This window comes from Mirounga angustirostris, unplaced genomic scaffold (assembly GCF_029215605.1).
Source record: "Mirounga angustirostris isolate CCGP_5_RB_7025 unplaced genomic scaffold, mMirAng1.0.hap1 SCAF_1, whole genome shotgun sequence".
Taxonomy (NCBI): domain Eukaryota; kingdom Metazoa; phylum Chordata; class Mammalia; order Carnivora; family Phocidae; genus Mirounga; species Mirounga angustirostris.
This window is the reverse complement of record NW_026991709.1, coordinates 198,728,621-198,744,156: the sequence shown is the minus strand read 5'-3', so window position 1 is coordinate 198,744,156 and position 15,536 is coordinate 198,728,621. Positions and strand designations below refer to the sequence as shown.

General features: G+C 53.2%; 1 protein-coding gene across 6 annotated transcripts in view; it reads right to left on the bottom strand.

Annotated features, from left to right (window-relative positions):
- Window positions 1–1,811: 1,811 nt before the first annotated feature.
- The window catches only part of PFKFB4 (6-phosphofructo-2-kinase/fructose-2,6-biphosphatase 4), a 35,107-nt gene continuing 21,382 nt past the window's right edge, over window positions 1,812–15,536 (bottom strand). For 5 of the 6 annotated variants that reach the window (XM_045862488.3, XM_064596539.1, XM_045862489.3 and 2 more), the window contains 5 exons: window positions 8,885–8,989; window positions 7,185–7,314; window positions 7,016–7,078; window positions 5,937–6,001; window positions 1,812–3,841 (listed from right to left, as the gene is read on the bottom strand). In XM_045862488.3, coding sequence (XP_045718444.1) covers window positions 3,782–3,841; window positions 5,937–6,001; window positions 7,016–7,078; window positions 7,185–7,314; window positions 8,885–8,989 — 423 coding nt within the window. In that variant the 3' untranslated portion in view covers window positions 1,812–3,781. The remainder of the gene's footprint in view (window positions 3,842–5,936; window positions 6,002–7,015; window positions 7,079–7,184; window positions 7,315–8,884; window positions 8,990–15,536) is intronic. The other variant, XM_045862487.3, reaches the window with a different exon arrangement.

Genomic DNA, 15,536 nt, shown 5'->3' with positions numbered 1-15,536 from the left:
GAGCACGAGTGGGAGAGGCAGGGGGAGAGGGAGAGAGAATCGCAAGCAGACTTGGTGCTAAGTGTGGAGCCCCACATGGGGCTTGATCTCACGACCCCATCATCATGACCTGAGCCAGACGCTTAACCGGCTGCACCGCCCAGGTGCCCCCAAAGATTCTATTTCTAAATAAGGTCACATTATGCGGTATTAGGGGTTAGGTCTTAAATGTATGAATTTTTTTTGTGGGGCGGACACAATTCAACCTTTACTTAACAAGCACCATAGTCACTGTTCTCCATGTCAGGGATTCTTTTTTTTTTTTTTAAGATTTATTTATTTGAGAGAGAGAGCGAGCATGTGCACTTGCGCACACACGAGCTGGGGGAGGGGCAGAGGGAGAGACTCCCAGGCAGACTCCCCGCTGAGCTCGGAGCCCATTGATGCAGAGCTCGATCCCAGAGCTCTGAGATCATGACCTGAGCCGCAATCAAGAGTCAGACGCCCAACTGACTGAGCCACCCAGGCACCGCCTCCATTTTTCACTTTAAAGTTTTGTTCACAGGGGCGCCTGGGTGGCTCAGTCGTTAAGCACCTGCCTTTGGCTCAGGTCATGATCCCATCAGGCTCCCCGCTCATCGGAGAGCCTGCTTCTCCCTCTCCCTCTGCCTGCCACTCTGCCTACTTGTGCTCTCTATCTCTCTGTCAAATAAATAAATACAACCTTAAAAAAAAAAATTATTTATTTATTTATTTTTTAAGATTTTACTTATTTGACAGAGAGAGACACAGCAAGAGAGGGAACACAAGCAGGGGGAGTGGGAGAGGGAGAAGCAGGCTTCCCGCCAAGCAGGGAACCCGATGCAGAGCTTGATCCCAGGACCCTGGGATCACGACCTGAGCCGAAGGCAGACGCTTAACCGACTGAGCCACCCAGGCGCCCCTGTTATTAAAAATCTTTAACACCTTCTTCCCAAAGCACTGAGGCCTCTCAGGTCAGGTGTCCACCCAGGAACCCGGTGCCCAGAGACAGGGTGAGGACCATCAAGCTGTCCCCTGATCTCACCCACCAGGAAGACCATCGCAGCTGAAATCCCGCTGAGCTCAGGAATGAAGCCCAGGGCGTTCTGTCACCCACCATGACACAGCTGGGTGAGGCAGAGCCATGGTTACTAGCAACAGCAAACCACCCAGAAGCAGCCCGGCCTCACAGCTCCCTCCACCCGACACACTGCGAGAGGTGCAGCCGGGCATCCGGCCACGGCCAGCCCCATCGTGTCCACTGAGGAGTAGCCCTGCAACCTGCCCTCCAACAGCCCAGGCCCAGGGCAGGAGGTTTGCAGAGTCCAATGAAGTTCTGGGGCAGGGGAAAGGGAAAACCCTGCCCCTGTCACCATCTTCCCCAACCCAAAGGTCGGTGACAAAGAAAACAGGACAGAACCAGCCGACACGCCCCCACTCAGAGCCTCGTGTCGCCCCTCTGTCCTCAACCCAGTCCCTGGTTCCCCTCCCCAAAGGTGCCAACATTTGGGGCCCATAATTTCCCCTTAATGGTCCTCCATCCCAGATGCCCCTTCGCACATCCTGGGGTGAGGACCCAGAAGCCTATGCTGGCCCAGAGAAAACTTGGCCCTCTCCCTGCCCATGGGCACCAGGCCCAGGACTCACTCCAGGGTAAGACAGTTTCCTCTCCAGAGAGGGGTAGGCATGGAAGTGGGAGCTGGACCAAAGATCCCAACACAGACCTATGAAAGACCACAGTGTGGCAGTCAGCAGAACCAGCTGGAGAATACCTCAGAAGTGGAGAGATGGCCACAAGATACAACCTTAGATTCTTATTGTTTATTTATTTACTTATTTAAGTAAGCTCTAGGCCCAACATGGGGCTTGAACTCACAACCCCGAGACCAAGAGTCAGGTGCTCTACTGACTGAGCCAGCCAGGCACTCCAATTTTTTTTTTTAAGTATTTATTGCAAAGAATGCTGGACACAGTGTGACGTGTGGCTGAGATCCACCACCACCCACTCCAGGGAGAATGGGAAAACGTCTTCGACACAAGCACATGGACTGTCATGGATAAAACCTGGCAGCCGACCCAGTGGGTTGCTGCCCATGCAGAGAGCACTCCGGGCAGAGGCGGAGAGGAGCTGCCCCAACCCTGCCATGCCCTCAGGCTTCCCCCTGCCCTATCCCAGTCCTTGTAACACTCCGGGTCCAGCAGCTCCTGACTGCCCTCTGGGCACAGAGAAAAGGCCTCACTGGTCCTGCCTCAGCCAGTCTGAGGTCCTGGAGAGGTGGGGACATCCAGACGTACAGCCCGCCAACCAAAGAAACCCACTATGGCCAATAAGTAACTGTCCATGTGACCAAGTCACCAAAACTCTGGGGGACATGGAAACAAGGGCTGTGATCCCCATGTCCCAAAGGCAGTGGCATGGTCCTCTGGTCCTGAGTCCAGGGCTAGGGGCTCTGGCAGGAGGTAAGTCCAGAAGCTCCTGCCCCAGCCCTCCACCGGGTCTGTCCACGGCCACTGCAGTGCACGAGGCTGAGAGACCACAGCTGGGGCAGGGGCACGCACAGGCTTTAAAGCCCCGGGAGGCTGGGAAAGGTGGGCTGTCCTGCCAGGGAAGCTTCTGGGTACAAGGTGGGCTCGGGATCCTGGTCGAGGACCCACTTGTGGACAGCAGGGCGTCCGACTACAGACCCCGACACCTCCTCACCCAGCCTCTCGACTTGCTGGCCAGGCCTCCTGCCCATCTACAAGATGGAGCCAGAACCCACTGCCCAGCCTGCCTCTCTGGGCCCAAAGGAACTCAGGGGCGCGTGACAGATGGCAGCCTCCCGGAGTGGTTTTCTGCCAGGCTCCCATGCACGGGAAGCCGAAGCTGCGCCATGCTGGGAACATCCTCCCCTGGACAGGGTGCCTCGGGTTTCCGGCCTCTCCCCACAGGTGGAGGTCAGTGAACGCCAGGACAGGCTTTTTTCTCTGAACGCTTCACAGCAAATGCATTTCTCTGCCACCAGGGTCCGCTCCTGTGTGGACATAGGCGGCAATGGGGGAGAGGTAGCCTGGGGAGCACGGCCGGGAGGGCAAGGTGGGACCCTCTCCCTCGAGCACCTGGGTGTTCATGCGACCACCCTGACTTTACGTGCTTTCACCGTGACAGCCGTTGGGCAGGGGCGGCCTTGGCTACCAGCTCCCCCAAATGTTCCAGTGTACGTGCGATGGACAAGGGGTGACCCCAAAGGCCGCGCTCCCTGCGTGTTTCTGCTGATGTGAGCACGTGGCGCTCACGAGCGGCTCCGACACGAGGGGGCGGCCTCGGCGGCTCTCGGTTCCTGGCAGGACGGGTTCCTGGCAGGTCCCTCGCAGCCCCGGCAGCAGAGCTCAGGGTCCCACCCAGAGGAGACAACAGAGTCCCCGCTGGGGTCGCCAGGTCTGCCTCAGACAGCTCGGCCGTGGCGGGAACCTCCTAGCCGGGCTTTCTGTTCACATGTTTAGGGCTTCACACTTCACAGAGCCCACCGACCAGGGAGAGAGCACCTCAGAGCTGCAACGGCAGGACCAGCTTGTGAGGACGCCTCTCACCAGCCCCGGGCGGATGCAGTCTGGCCAAATGCTTTATAGCAGCAGGTCGGGCACCACGTCTAACCCTGTCACCGTTAACAAGGAAGCAGGGAGGCTGGTGCGCGGGCTCCGGGATGTTCCGGCAGAGAAACTCACACGGGCCAGGGGGCCTGTAAGGACCTCATCTGCAGAGGTCCATACCTGCCTGGGGGTCGCAGTGGATGAGGCATGGTCACTGGTGAGCAGGGACCGTGACAAGGGCTTCCTCTGGGGGCCTCGAGATGTCTACATTCTGCAAAACAAACACACACACAACAAACCACAGAACATTCACCTTGTGGTGAGAATAGATGGACACCCACCGTCCTGCTGTCTACTTTCCTCATCACTGTAACCCTCTGGGTTCACATACTCACCCCCCAGGAGCCCTGGCTATGGGACTCCAACCCCCAAATTTCCCTAAGAGCAAGGGCTCAAGAGCCTCTCCACACATGCCGGATGGATGAACACAAGGGTTCAAAGGCAGCGGAGGAAGGTGCCTGGGTCCTGCTCGCTCCTTGCTCACAGGGCAGGCAGTGCCCAGAATGAGGCCATCCCACCTCCTGCCTCAGGCCTGAGTCAACTGGGAGGGAAGAGCTTGTTAGCGGCTCAAATCCTCACCAGTGGGGGCAGGGAAGGGGGCCCCGCTCCTGGGGGTGCCCACCTCCTCTAAGTGTTGGTGGGCAGGTGTCAGATGAGGCCCCGGCAGCCTGTGGACCCCTCCTCATCTTGGCCTGCTCTGTCCTCTCAGAGCTGGGGCACAGGGTGCCCTGGACCTCTCGAAGCCCTCAGCTACAGAGAGGCCTCGCCAAGCCACAGAGCCCAGCTCCTTCCATGGCCTGCTGGGCTCAGGCCTGAGGGATAAGGGGGCCTGACACTTTCCTCAGCTCCACGAGACGGTCCTTTGAGCCCCCCAATCCTGGTGGCCCATCTTCTTGATTGTGGGCCCTCACAACCATCACCTACTGAAGCAGGTCACCTGGGGCTGCAGCCCTGTGTGACGTGATGTGCCCAGACCCACAGGCAAGAAGACACGGCCCCCAGGGGCCCACCTCTGGGTTCACTGAACCAGCCACTGCAATGGGAGGGGCAGGTGCAACTCTGGGGGATGGGGCAGGCTTCCTGAGGGCCCCTTTCCCATCTCAGTTTGCTCCCAAGAATGGGCTAGGGCCCGGGGATCCTGCCACCTGAAAGGGAACCAGCCGGGAACCGGTGGCCAGCAGAAGTTGGCATCTCGGAAGCCAGCATGCAGAGGTGGGCAAGGGGGCTGCCAGCTACCCCGTGGCCATGCTGGCTCCTGCCCTGCAGATGCGGGGGTCAGCCCCCAGTGCCAGCCGGGTCCAGGGGCTTCTCTTACCATCACCCTGTCAGTCAGTGCTGGGGCCCAGTGCCTCCTGGACTTCCCTCAGCACAAAGGGTGCCCGTTAGGACATGCATTCCCCAGTGACCTATGGGGGCCAGACGGGGACTGGAGCAGAGTCTCGGGACAAACAGGGAAGAGGCCTGCATGGTGGATGGTCCCAGGGAGGGGGCAGCCACCTTAAGAACGTCCACACATCTCTGCTGGTGGGGACCAAGACCACAGGGCTGCAAGTGTGCAGCCCAAGCTGTGCACCTTTGACGGGGACCCAGAGCCCACCATGCTCCCTTTTAGGTGGCAGCAGCCACAACTGAGACTCCAGGAGCCTTCTTGGTACAGCAGACTCTGGGAATGGGGTCCAGAGGGGCCGATCTAGCCCTTGGCCTCAGTGGAAGAGAGACCTCCCATGGACATAGAAAGGGGTTCTGGGCAATACTTTGAGGAGCTTCTATCTTAAACAAGGCACTGGGGGAACACAGGGTCGTGAACTGCTCTTCTGCAGGACCGTCTCTGTCCAGTGCCAACACCCTCTCTGCACCTGCATGGCCCTTTCCCCAACAAAGCGCACACCGTTTTAATTTTTAAAGTTGCTCAAGTTGGAAAGGATGCTCGTGAGGCCTGAACTTGTAGGGGATCACGGAAGAATCTGCATCCGTCCCCTTGCGGGCCTCTTGCTTCTTTCCAGCTGGGACCCCCTCTCCCCCTGGCCCAGACCTCTGTGATCGGGCTGCTGGAAAGCCACCACACCCAGGCTCAGGCACTTCCTACCCTGGTGGCCCAGCTCCAGGGGCCTCCCCACTCCCAGGGCAGCACCCTCGGGAAGGCCCAGCCCAGAGCCATGACCTCACCCTGATGATAAGACAGCAGGTTTGGTAGAGAACTCAAGTCCTCTCTGGCAGGCACCCCAACTGGCCCTGGGTCTGGAAGATGCTGCATCTGGATACCCCCAGGAATAGGCTCGCCACCCCAGCAGTAACCCCATTGCTACCTGAGGCCTGTCCCGGTGTGTGTTCACAGCCATCACGTTCAGGAATATGGACTCCACTTTACAACCTGCCAAAGGGAGGATGTAAATTCATTTCCCCTCCTGGAGCCATAGAGGGTAGAAGCTTCTCTCGGGTGGAAGCCCGGGGTATCGCAGAACAGGGCAGCCATTCTTAGCCTCATCCGGGTCCTCCCACATTGGGCTGCTTTGGGGAGCATGGGAGGAAGGACGAGGAACCCCGCAGGCCCATGCTTATCAAGTGCCACCGCGCAGCCTTGGGGAGAAGCCCAGACACCCAGGAGGGCTCCACTGAGGAGACGAGCCGTGCAGCAGCCTGAGCACGGCGTGGAATCGTTCCATGAGCCTTCGGGGCCCCCGCACCACTCACACCCCAAGCACGCCACAAACACAAGGCCAAATCCACATCATGCCAGGGGCTCAATGCATGGGGACAAGGGGATGAGCACACAGGGGAACAACATCAGCTGTCACTGGGCTTTCCCGTCGTTCTCCCAAGGACACGACCACCTGAGGGGTGCCTCATAGCCTGTGCTGAAGGTGAGGAGCTGAGACTCAGGAGCTTAGGAGGTGGCCTGAGGTCCCTGCGGGCACAATGCAAGGCAGAGTTGGGACTCAAACGACTCTGCACTCAAAATACCCTGAATATGTTAAGGCCCAGGTCCTGGGGGCCGTGGGGCTTTGTGGGGGTCTCTGACAAAACAGTAGAAAAGCCCCTCATGCAGGTGGGTGATGGTTAAGGATCACTGGAAAGGCTCGTGTGGCCACAGAAATTAAAACAAAACAAAACAAAAAAGTAAATTGGGAGGGGCTCCTAGCTGGCTCAGTCTGTGGAGCGTGTGACTCTTGATCTCGGCGTTGTAAGTTCAAGCTCCAAGTTGGGTGTAGACCTTACTTAGAAAAGAACAAAAAAAAAAAAAAAGGAAATTGGGAAAGGCAGTGGGTGGGGGGCAGAGGAGGAATGAGCCCCTAATGGGAGTTTCAAGGGATCTGCAGAAACATCGTGGAGTCCCATGGAAAGCCAGAGTCTGGCAACCAGGTGAGTGTGCAGGAAGCTTCCTTACCATAAGCCACAGGGGTCAGTTTCAGGACGGTATGCAGCGGACACTTGAGGTAGGGCAGCTGTTCTGTGGACACAGATGGGCAGGGCTGGCACACCAGGGACACCCACAGAACAGTCCCTCTGTCCCTGTCACATACACACATCCCACCTCCCCGGGGGCCGGCCCGCACCTGCCGCCTTATCAAGGAAGTAGGCCAGAAGGCAGCGCATCACAGCCTGGTGGCAGATGACCAGCACATTCTCTTGTCTCTCCAGCTCCATGATGACAGGCTCGAGGCGCTGGACCAGGTCCTCATAGGACTGCAAGGACAAGCGGGAAGGGTCCCTCAGGCCCTGCTCCAGGAGTAGTGATGGAGATGTTCTGGGTAGCAGGCTACCTCCTCACTCCTAGGACCCTCATCATTCTGGGAGGTTGTGGCTAGATATCCTCCAGCCTGGCACCTCGGGGGCACCGGGGGTGGGCAGCTCAGGGCTAGGGCCTGCCTCTGTAGGACAGTGAGATGTCCAGCTCGAGATGGAAGCTGGGAGGGGAGAAGAACTGGAAATCTGGGAAAGAGATCGCATCCTCTACCCCAGGGCCAGGTCCCAGGAGGACGAGAGGACAGGGCTGGGCCTCAGGCTTCCATCCTAAGGGGCCATCTCCATGCCCACCCCTAGGGCCCTTGGCGGAACCCTCTGCTGCTGGAATTCACACACTGGCAAACTGAGGACTGGGAGGAGAGACACTGTGCCCTTCCAGCCCATAGCAGACGGAACGCACCGAAAGAACCGTGGGGGTGGGAGGAGCAAAGACCCCCAAAACTTCCTGGGGCTTGACCCATCGATATGCCTGAGGGCCCAGGAACAATGATCCTCATGGTCAGCCTGCCCTGTGCCTCCCCTGGGTGCCATGAGGTAGCTGATGAGGGAGCCCTTGGACCAAGTGTGGGCCCTGAGTTTTAGAGACTTCTCCATCAGGAGACCAAGCCCTCTTTGCACACAATGAGCGGGACTTCAAAACACTTGCCTCAAGCTGGAGCCGGAAGTGCTCCCTGGGACCGAAGTCCTGTAGTTCCGGGGGAAGCCTAGCTCAGTTATTTTGGTAACTGTAATTTCCCTACCAATTTCCCTCCGCTGTATTCTCCAGTCTGAAGAGGGAACAGCTTGGCTTCTTTTTACTGTTATCTGGGTTAGTTTTAAATCTGAGTTCTCCCTCACAGTACGACGTGGGGAATAATTAATGCTCCCCAGAGCTGTACTTTTCCTGAAGATAGTCTAGCAGAGGGGCCAAGAGGCTGGCACCCGGGGTTGGGGGTGGGGGGTAGCCTCTGCATGAGTCCGTATATGGGTGTACGTATGTGTGTATCTGTCAGGGTATCTTTATTTGGCCACTGCCCCAGGCCACCTCCCGGAAGTGGGAGGTACCCAAGTCAAAGGTGACCTACTTCTGACCTGGGGCCTGGGCTGAGGCAGGACCCAGCCTGAGGGAAGGTGTCCGAGCACATGGCTTCCTGTGGCTATGACTCAACTGGGGAAGGTCTCCCTAGGTCTGTATTCAGGACTCTGTGTCTGGAGCCATGCGGAGGACATGATCCCTGTGATACCCCGGGGAAGGGGAAAGGCAAAGATGGGGAACATCAGGGAGCAGGGATCCAATGAGTCTCAGAGTTGGGAATCCCGTGCAGCAATGTCTACCCACCGCCTGAGTGGGGGGTGGGGACTGCGGCCTGGGCATCACGGCTGGGAAGTGGCAGAGATGAAACACACACCCAGCCTGGCCAAGCTCTGAGGTCAGGCCCCACCGGCTGTCCATGCAGCCTCCAGAGTCCCCCAGGGGTCCTGGGGCAGAGCGCAGGTGGCAGCTGGGGCTAAGCCCCCAAATCCCACCTACCTCCCCCTTGGGGTACCGATACCGGTACTTGTCCTGGTCCCGTAGGGCAAATTCCAGTGGATAATGATCCTGAATTTCTTCGTAGGTCATCTCCTCACAGACGCCCTAGGGAGACATGGCGGTCGTCACATCTCCCATGCCAGGCCTGGGGGTCAGCCCTGTGTCGGGGGAGGGGGGCGGGGAGGGCAGGCAGAGGGGACCAGGTTTACAGGGCATTTCCAGGGCCATAGGGGCCCTCCCAGCCTGGAGCTTAGAACCCCGCTGGGAAGAGCAGGCCCATGGGGACGCTGAGCAAGGAGGCAGCCCCTTGTTTGTACAGAGCTACCAGAACAGTCTTTTTCCATCCATCCATTACCCATCCATCCAGTGTATGCCATAAAAATAAACAAAGGAATGTTAACTATGTGTCTTTCCTTGTGTCTTTTGTTTTCTGTGCTGTAGAAATACGTATTCTGAGTTATAGACTATTGTACAAGCTATAAAGCAAGAATTCACTTGTGTTCTTCAAGACACCCACGCACTCACACGTGGCGTGGATTACCTTCTATAAATGCTATTTTTTAAAAAATCCAGCAGAGAAGAACACTGGTTGACAACATGTAAGTGTGGTTTAAGGGCCCTGAGAGGGAAAGAAGCCATAAAATGTCCTAATAAAAAGTTGCTGATCTCTGCCTTTGTTCTAAGTTGTTTTCTAGACAAAGCCTTGGGGCAAAGTTGTCTATTAAGAAGGAAAGACCAAGAGGAAAACTTTCAGCTGTAAACGTCTGTATGGAAAAAAAAAAAAAGAAAGATCTCAAATCAATAATCTGATCTCCCACTTAAGATACTGGAAAAAGAAGAGCAAGCTAAATGCAAAGCAAGCAGAAGGAAGGAAGTAATAAAGATCAGAGCAGAAATAAATGTAATAGAAAACAGAAGACAGAGAAAAGCAATGGAAGCAGAAGTTGGTTCCTTGATAAGATTCACAGAATTCACAAACCTTTTGCTAGACTGACAAGAGGCCTCCCATCGAGCAGGGAGCCTAATGTGGGGCTCGATCCCAGGACCCTGAGATCATGACCTGAGCCGAAGGCAGACGCTCAATGACTGAGCCACCCAGGTGCCCCAGAAGCCTGCTTCTCCCTCTCCCACTCCCCCTGCTTGTGTTCCCTCTCTCACCGTGTATCTCTGTCAAATAAATAAAATCTTTAAAAAAAAAAGAGAGAAAAAAATCACTATGATTAGGCATGGCAGAGGAACATTACTATCAAGCTTCCAAGAGAAGAGACTCTAAGGGACTATTGTGAACAACTCTGTGTCAACAAATGAGATAACTTATGTGAAATAAGAAAATTCTAAGAAAGACAAACCATCTTTGTTGAGTCAGATGTGTCCCTGCTGAAAGATACGCTCGAGTCCTAATGCGTGGTACCTGTTAGTGTGACCTTATTTAGAAATAGGGCTTTGGGGCGCCTGGGTGGCTCAGTTAGTTAAGCGACTGCCTTCGGCTCAGGTCATGATCCTAGAGTCCCGGGATCGAGTCCCACATCAGGCTCCCTGCTCAGCAGGGGGTCTGCTTCTCCCTCTGACCCTCTTCCCTCTCGTGCTCTCTGTCTCTCATTCTCTCTCTCAAATAAATAAACAAAATCTTAAAAAAAAAAAAAAGATACTTTAAAAAAAAAAAAAAGAAATAGGGCTTTGGGGCACCTGGGTGGCTCAGTCAGTTGAGTGTTCGACTCTTGATTTTGGCTCAGGTCATGATCTCAGGGTTGCGAGATGGAGCCCCACGTTGGGCTCTGCGCTCAGCGCAGAGTCTGCTTGAGATTCTGTGTCTCCTTCTCCCTCTGCCCCTCCCCCCAGCTCATGCGTGCTCTCTCGCTCTCTTTCTAAAATAAATAAAATATATTTTTTTAAAGATTTTATTTATTTATTTGACAGAGAGCAAGAGAGCACAAGCAGGGGGAGCGGCAGAGGGAGAGGGAGAAGCAAACTCCCCTCTGAACAGGGAACCTGACGCTGGACTCGATCCCAGGACCCTGGGATCATGACCCGAGCTGAAGGCAGATGCTTAACCAACTGAGTCACCCAGGTGCCCCTAAAATAAATAAAATCTTTAAAAAAAAAAAAAAGAAATAGAGTTTTTGCAGATGTAACCAAGTAGATGAGGTCACCAAGTGTGGGCCCCAGTCCACTGACTGATGTCCTTTCAAGACGACCATGAGAAGACACAGAGAGACACACACAGGGAAGAAGGCCACGTGAGGACAGAGATTGAGGTGAGGCAGCTGTAAATTAAAGAATGCCAAGGATTGTTGGCAATCACCAGATACTTGGTAAAAATATGGGCATTGACAGTGATTCTGCTAAAGACTCAGAAGGAAGTGAAGCAGAGTAGAGAGAGCTTCTATCATCTTAGAAATACATATAACCTCATGAGCATAATGCTGCTAGAAATAAGAATATTGGGGGCGCCTGGGTGGCTCAGTCGATTAAGCAGCCAACTCTTGATTTCGGCTCAGGTCATGATGTCAGGGTCCTGGGATCGAGCCCCATACTGGGCTCCGCACTCAGCAGGGATTCTGCTTGAGATTCTCTCTCTTCCTCTCCCTCTGCCCCACTGCCCTCGTTCACGCTCTTTCTCTCTCTCTCTCAAATAAATAAATAAATCTTAAAAAAAAAAAAAGAAATATGAATGTGAAAGGTGCTTCTGGTGAGGCCTCAGAAGGAAATGGAAATGGTATTTATTGGACACTAAAGAAAAGGTGATCTTTGTTAGAAAGTGGTCAAGAACTTGCTGAATGACATTCTACTGTTGGTTGGCTATTAAAGAAAAAACGGCAGATAATAACAAGAGTTGGTAAGGATGTGGGGAAATCGGACCTCTCATGCGCTGCTGGTGGGACTGTACAAAGCTGCGGTCTGGCAGTTTTTCACAAGGTTGAACACAGAGTTTACTGTATGATCCAGCAATTCCACTCCTCCGTACATACCCAAGAGAAAGGACAACATGTCCATACAAAAAGCTGCACATGAATGTTCGCAGCAACATTATTCCTAAGAGCCCCCAAATGCAAACCCCCCAAAAGCCCATCAATGGATGACTGGATACGTCGTATGTGGTATATTATTATTATTATTATTATTTTTTTTTTTTTTTTTAAAGATTTTATTTATTTATTTGAGACAGAGAGAATGAGAGAGAGAGAGAGCACATGAGAGGGGGGAGGGTCAGAGGGAGAAGCAGGCTCCCCGCTGAGCAGGGAGCCCGATGCGGGACTCGATCCAGGGACTCCAGGATCATGACCTGAGCCGAAGGCAGTCGCTCAACCAACTGAGCCACCCAGGCGCCCCGTATGTGGTATATTATTATTATTATATTGCCCAATAGGATGTGGGGCAATTTAAAGGAATGAAACTTGGACACTTGCTTGAACCTTGAAAACATGCTAAGTGAAAGAAAAAACCACATGCTAAGTCACAAAAAAGCACATAGTGTATGATTCCATTTATATGGAATATCCCCACTGGGCCAGTCCACGGAGACACAAAATAGATTAGCCGTAGCCTTGGGACGGTGCGGGGGGAGGGGTTGGAAGGAAATGGAGGGACGGTGTCAGGGTTGCTTTTTGGAGTAATGACATGTTCTGAGATTAATTGCAGCGGTGGTTGCACAACTCTGTGACTATACTAAGAACCACTGAATTGTACGCGTTAGGTAGGTGAACCGTATGGTATGTGAATTATTTCTCAATAAAGCTGGTATTTTTTTTTTTTTAAAAGAACAAATAAGGCCGTGAACTGTGGGCTGAACTAAGAAAAAAAAAAAATCCCAGTGTTGAAATAGAAGGTTAGCCCAAGGCTGCTTACCAGAACCCAGGAAAAGAAGAAAGATAAACATAGAAAGATGATGAATAGATCACAGATATTAGAACAGTTTCCAAACTGGAAAGATAAAGAAGAGAATCCACCAGCATCTAGGAAAATAATCAGATTAACTACAAAGGAAAAACAAAAACTGGGGTGGCCTAAGGCTTCTGTGCGAAGCCCGATGTTAGAGCCACATCCAATACCTGCAGGGCAGGCCCTGGCACCCAAGCGGGCTCAGGGAGAGCGAGGAAGGGTGGCTGCAGGCCTCCCACGACTCCCAGCAGCCACAACTGCTGGAAGCCTACAAGATGCTCAAAGGAACTACGAGAGGGGTCACAAAGAGTACTTACCCTTTTCAAAAGCTCACCAATTCTCCCCCAGACTGCCTCCTTCCACTCAGTCCATATTTACTGAGCACCCACCATGTGGGGCACAAGGTAGACACAGTTCCTACCCTCACGTGACCCAGAACCCTTCCCAGGGGACAGAAACCTGGAATGGTCCTGGACACTCGTCTTCTTCTCAGTTATCACTTCTATCCCTTCCCCACATGTGGGTCCCCGGCACCTGGTCCAGTGCCCACCCCAGGGCGGGCTGGCATAAATACGTGAATAAATGAGTAAACGGCCCACAAATCAGTCCACTCGTCTCTCTTACACTGCTGCCACTCACGTTCCAGATGTCATCCATCAGCTTACCAGGCCACCGTGAGAACCTCTCACTGGTCTCCCTTCTCCAGCCTGCCCCTCTACCTCGCCCCAGCAAAACCATTCTCTACATGCCAGCTGGGGTGACCTTTCTACAAGTCAAATCTGATCTCATTACCAGCTTGCACTTCAGGCACTGGTAGCCTAGCTTGCTTCAGAACAACCCTCCAGGGAGAGCAACTAGAAAAGCCAGACAGAAAAAAAAAAATTTTAAACCTGCTTGATATTATCATAGAGCTACAAGGCGGAGAGGCCATGAGGGGCCAGGGTCTTGGAGAAAAGGGAAGCCCAAAGAGGGGAACCTGATACACAGCATCATTTCTCCTTTTGGGGTTTTGTTGCTTTGAAAGTGGCAGTTAAAAGAATGAGAAGCTGGGGGTGGGGGAGATGGGTGAAGGTGGTCAAAGGGTACAAAATTCCAACGATAAGATAAGTAAGTCTCGGGGCTCCTGGGTGGCTCAGTCAGTTAAGCATCTGCCTTCGGCTCAGGTCATGATCCCAGGGGCCTGGGATCAAGTCCCACATCGCGCTCCCTGCTTGGCGGGAAGTCTGCCTCTCCCTCTGCCTGCCACTCCCCCTGCTTGTGCCCTCTCTCTCTCCTGCCACTCCCCCTGCTTGTGCCCTCTCTCTCCTGCCACTCCCCCTGCTTGTGCCCTCTCTCTCTCTCACACACACAAATAAATAAAAATCTTAAATTATATATACATAAAAAAAAGATAAGTCTTGGAGATATAACGTACATCATGGTGACTACAATTAACAATACTCTGTCGTATATTTGAAAGTTGCTGAGGGACATCTAGGTGGCTCAGTCGGTTAAGCATCTGCCTTCGGCTCAGATCATGATCCCAGGTCCGCATCAAGCTCCAGCATCGAGTCCCGCAATAGGCTCCCTGCTCAGTGGGGAGTCTGCTTCTCCCTCTTCCCCTCCCCCCTGCTCCTGCTCTCTCTCTCTCTCTCTCTCTCTCTCTCTCTCTCTCGCTCACTGGCTCTCTCTCACTCTCTCTCAAATAAATAAATAAAATCTTTAAAAAAAAGAAAGTTGCTGAGAGATTAGATCTTAAAAGTTCTCCTCACACACACAAAAATGTGTAACTACGGCAGGTGACAAATGTTAACTTGTTTTAGTCATCATTTCATAATATATAGGTATACCAAATCATCATGTTGTGCACCTAAAACTAACACAGTGTTACATGCTGAGTATATCTCAATAAAACAGGGTGGGGTGGGGAGGAGGAGAAGCCAAGCAAGAAGTAGGGACTGAGTGGACAGAAGCCAGGCAGAACTGGCCACTGTCTTGGGCTGAGGGGCCAAAAACAGAAGCTTGGGTCCACAAGGTTTTCCGTCAGAACCTGACAAGCCACATTCTCAGAGAAGGAGGAAGACCTGAACATTGACCTCTGCAAAGATAAAATGCAGCTTTGCAATTGCTCTGTCCCTGAGTAGACCAAGGTAACCTACCCCAACTGGTTGCCCAAAGTAAAAGTTAATCCTCTGGAGAGAGAGAACATTCACCCGAGCCTGAATTATCTCTAGCACTGTTCATCCAAAATGTCCGGCTCCCAATCAAAAATTGGGAGTGTATCCAAAATACATAAAGAACTCCTAAAAATCACCAAGAAAAAGGCAGACAATCCAATCGGGGGAGAAAAAGAACAAAAGACCTCACAGAAGATATCCAAATGGCCAAGAAACAGAGTAAAAAGCTGCCATAATTAAAACAGTGTGATACTGTAAATCATACTTAATATAAAAGTAGGTGAAATAAATCAACAGGGAAAAGATAGATGGGTGGTTATAAGTAGTGAGTTAACCGGGGAGAAATCAGTTTTAAGGCTTATGTTGGAATGCCAAAAGAAATTCTGGTTGGTGGAGATAGTTAAATTCAAAAGAAGGGAAGGAAGGAAAGACGCGGGGGTGTGGGAATCCAATCCCTAAAAAACTGAAGACAAGTGAAGAGAGCTGCCCTGGGTTCTCAGCACAGTCGCGCTGGCTGAGCTCAGCGGGGGCCAGGAGCACCAGGCAGGGGAGGGCAGGGATTGGGAGCACTATCAGCAGAGGGCGGGGACTGGGAGCACTAAGCAGCAGAGGGCAGG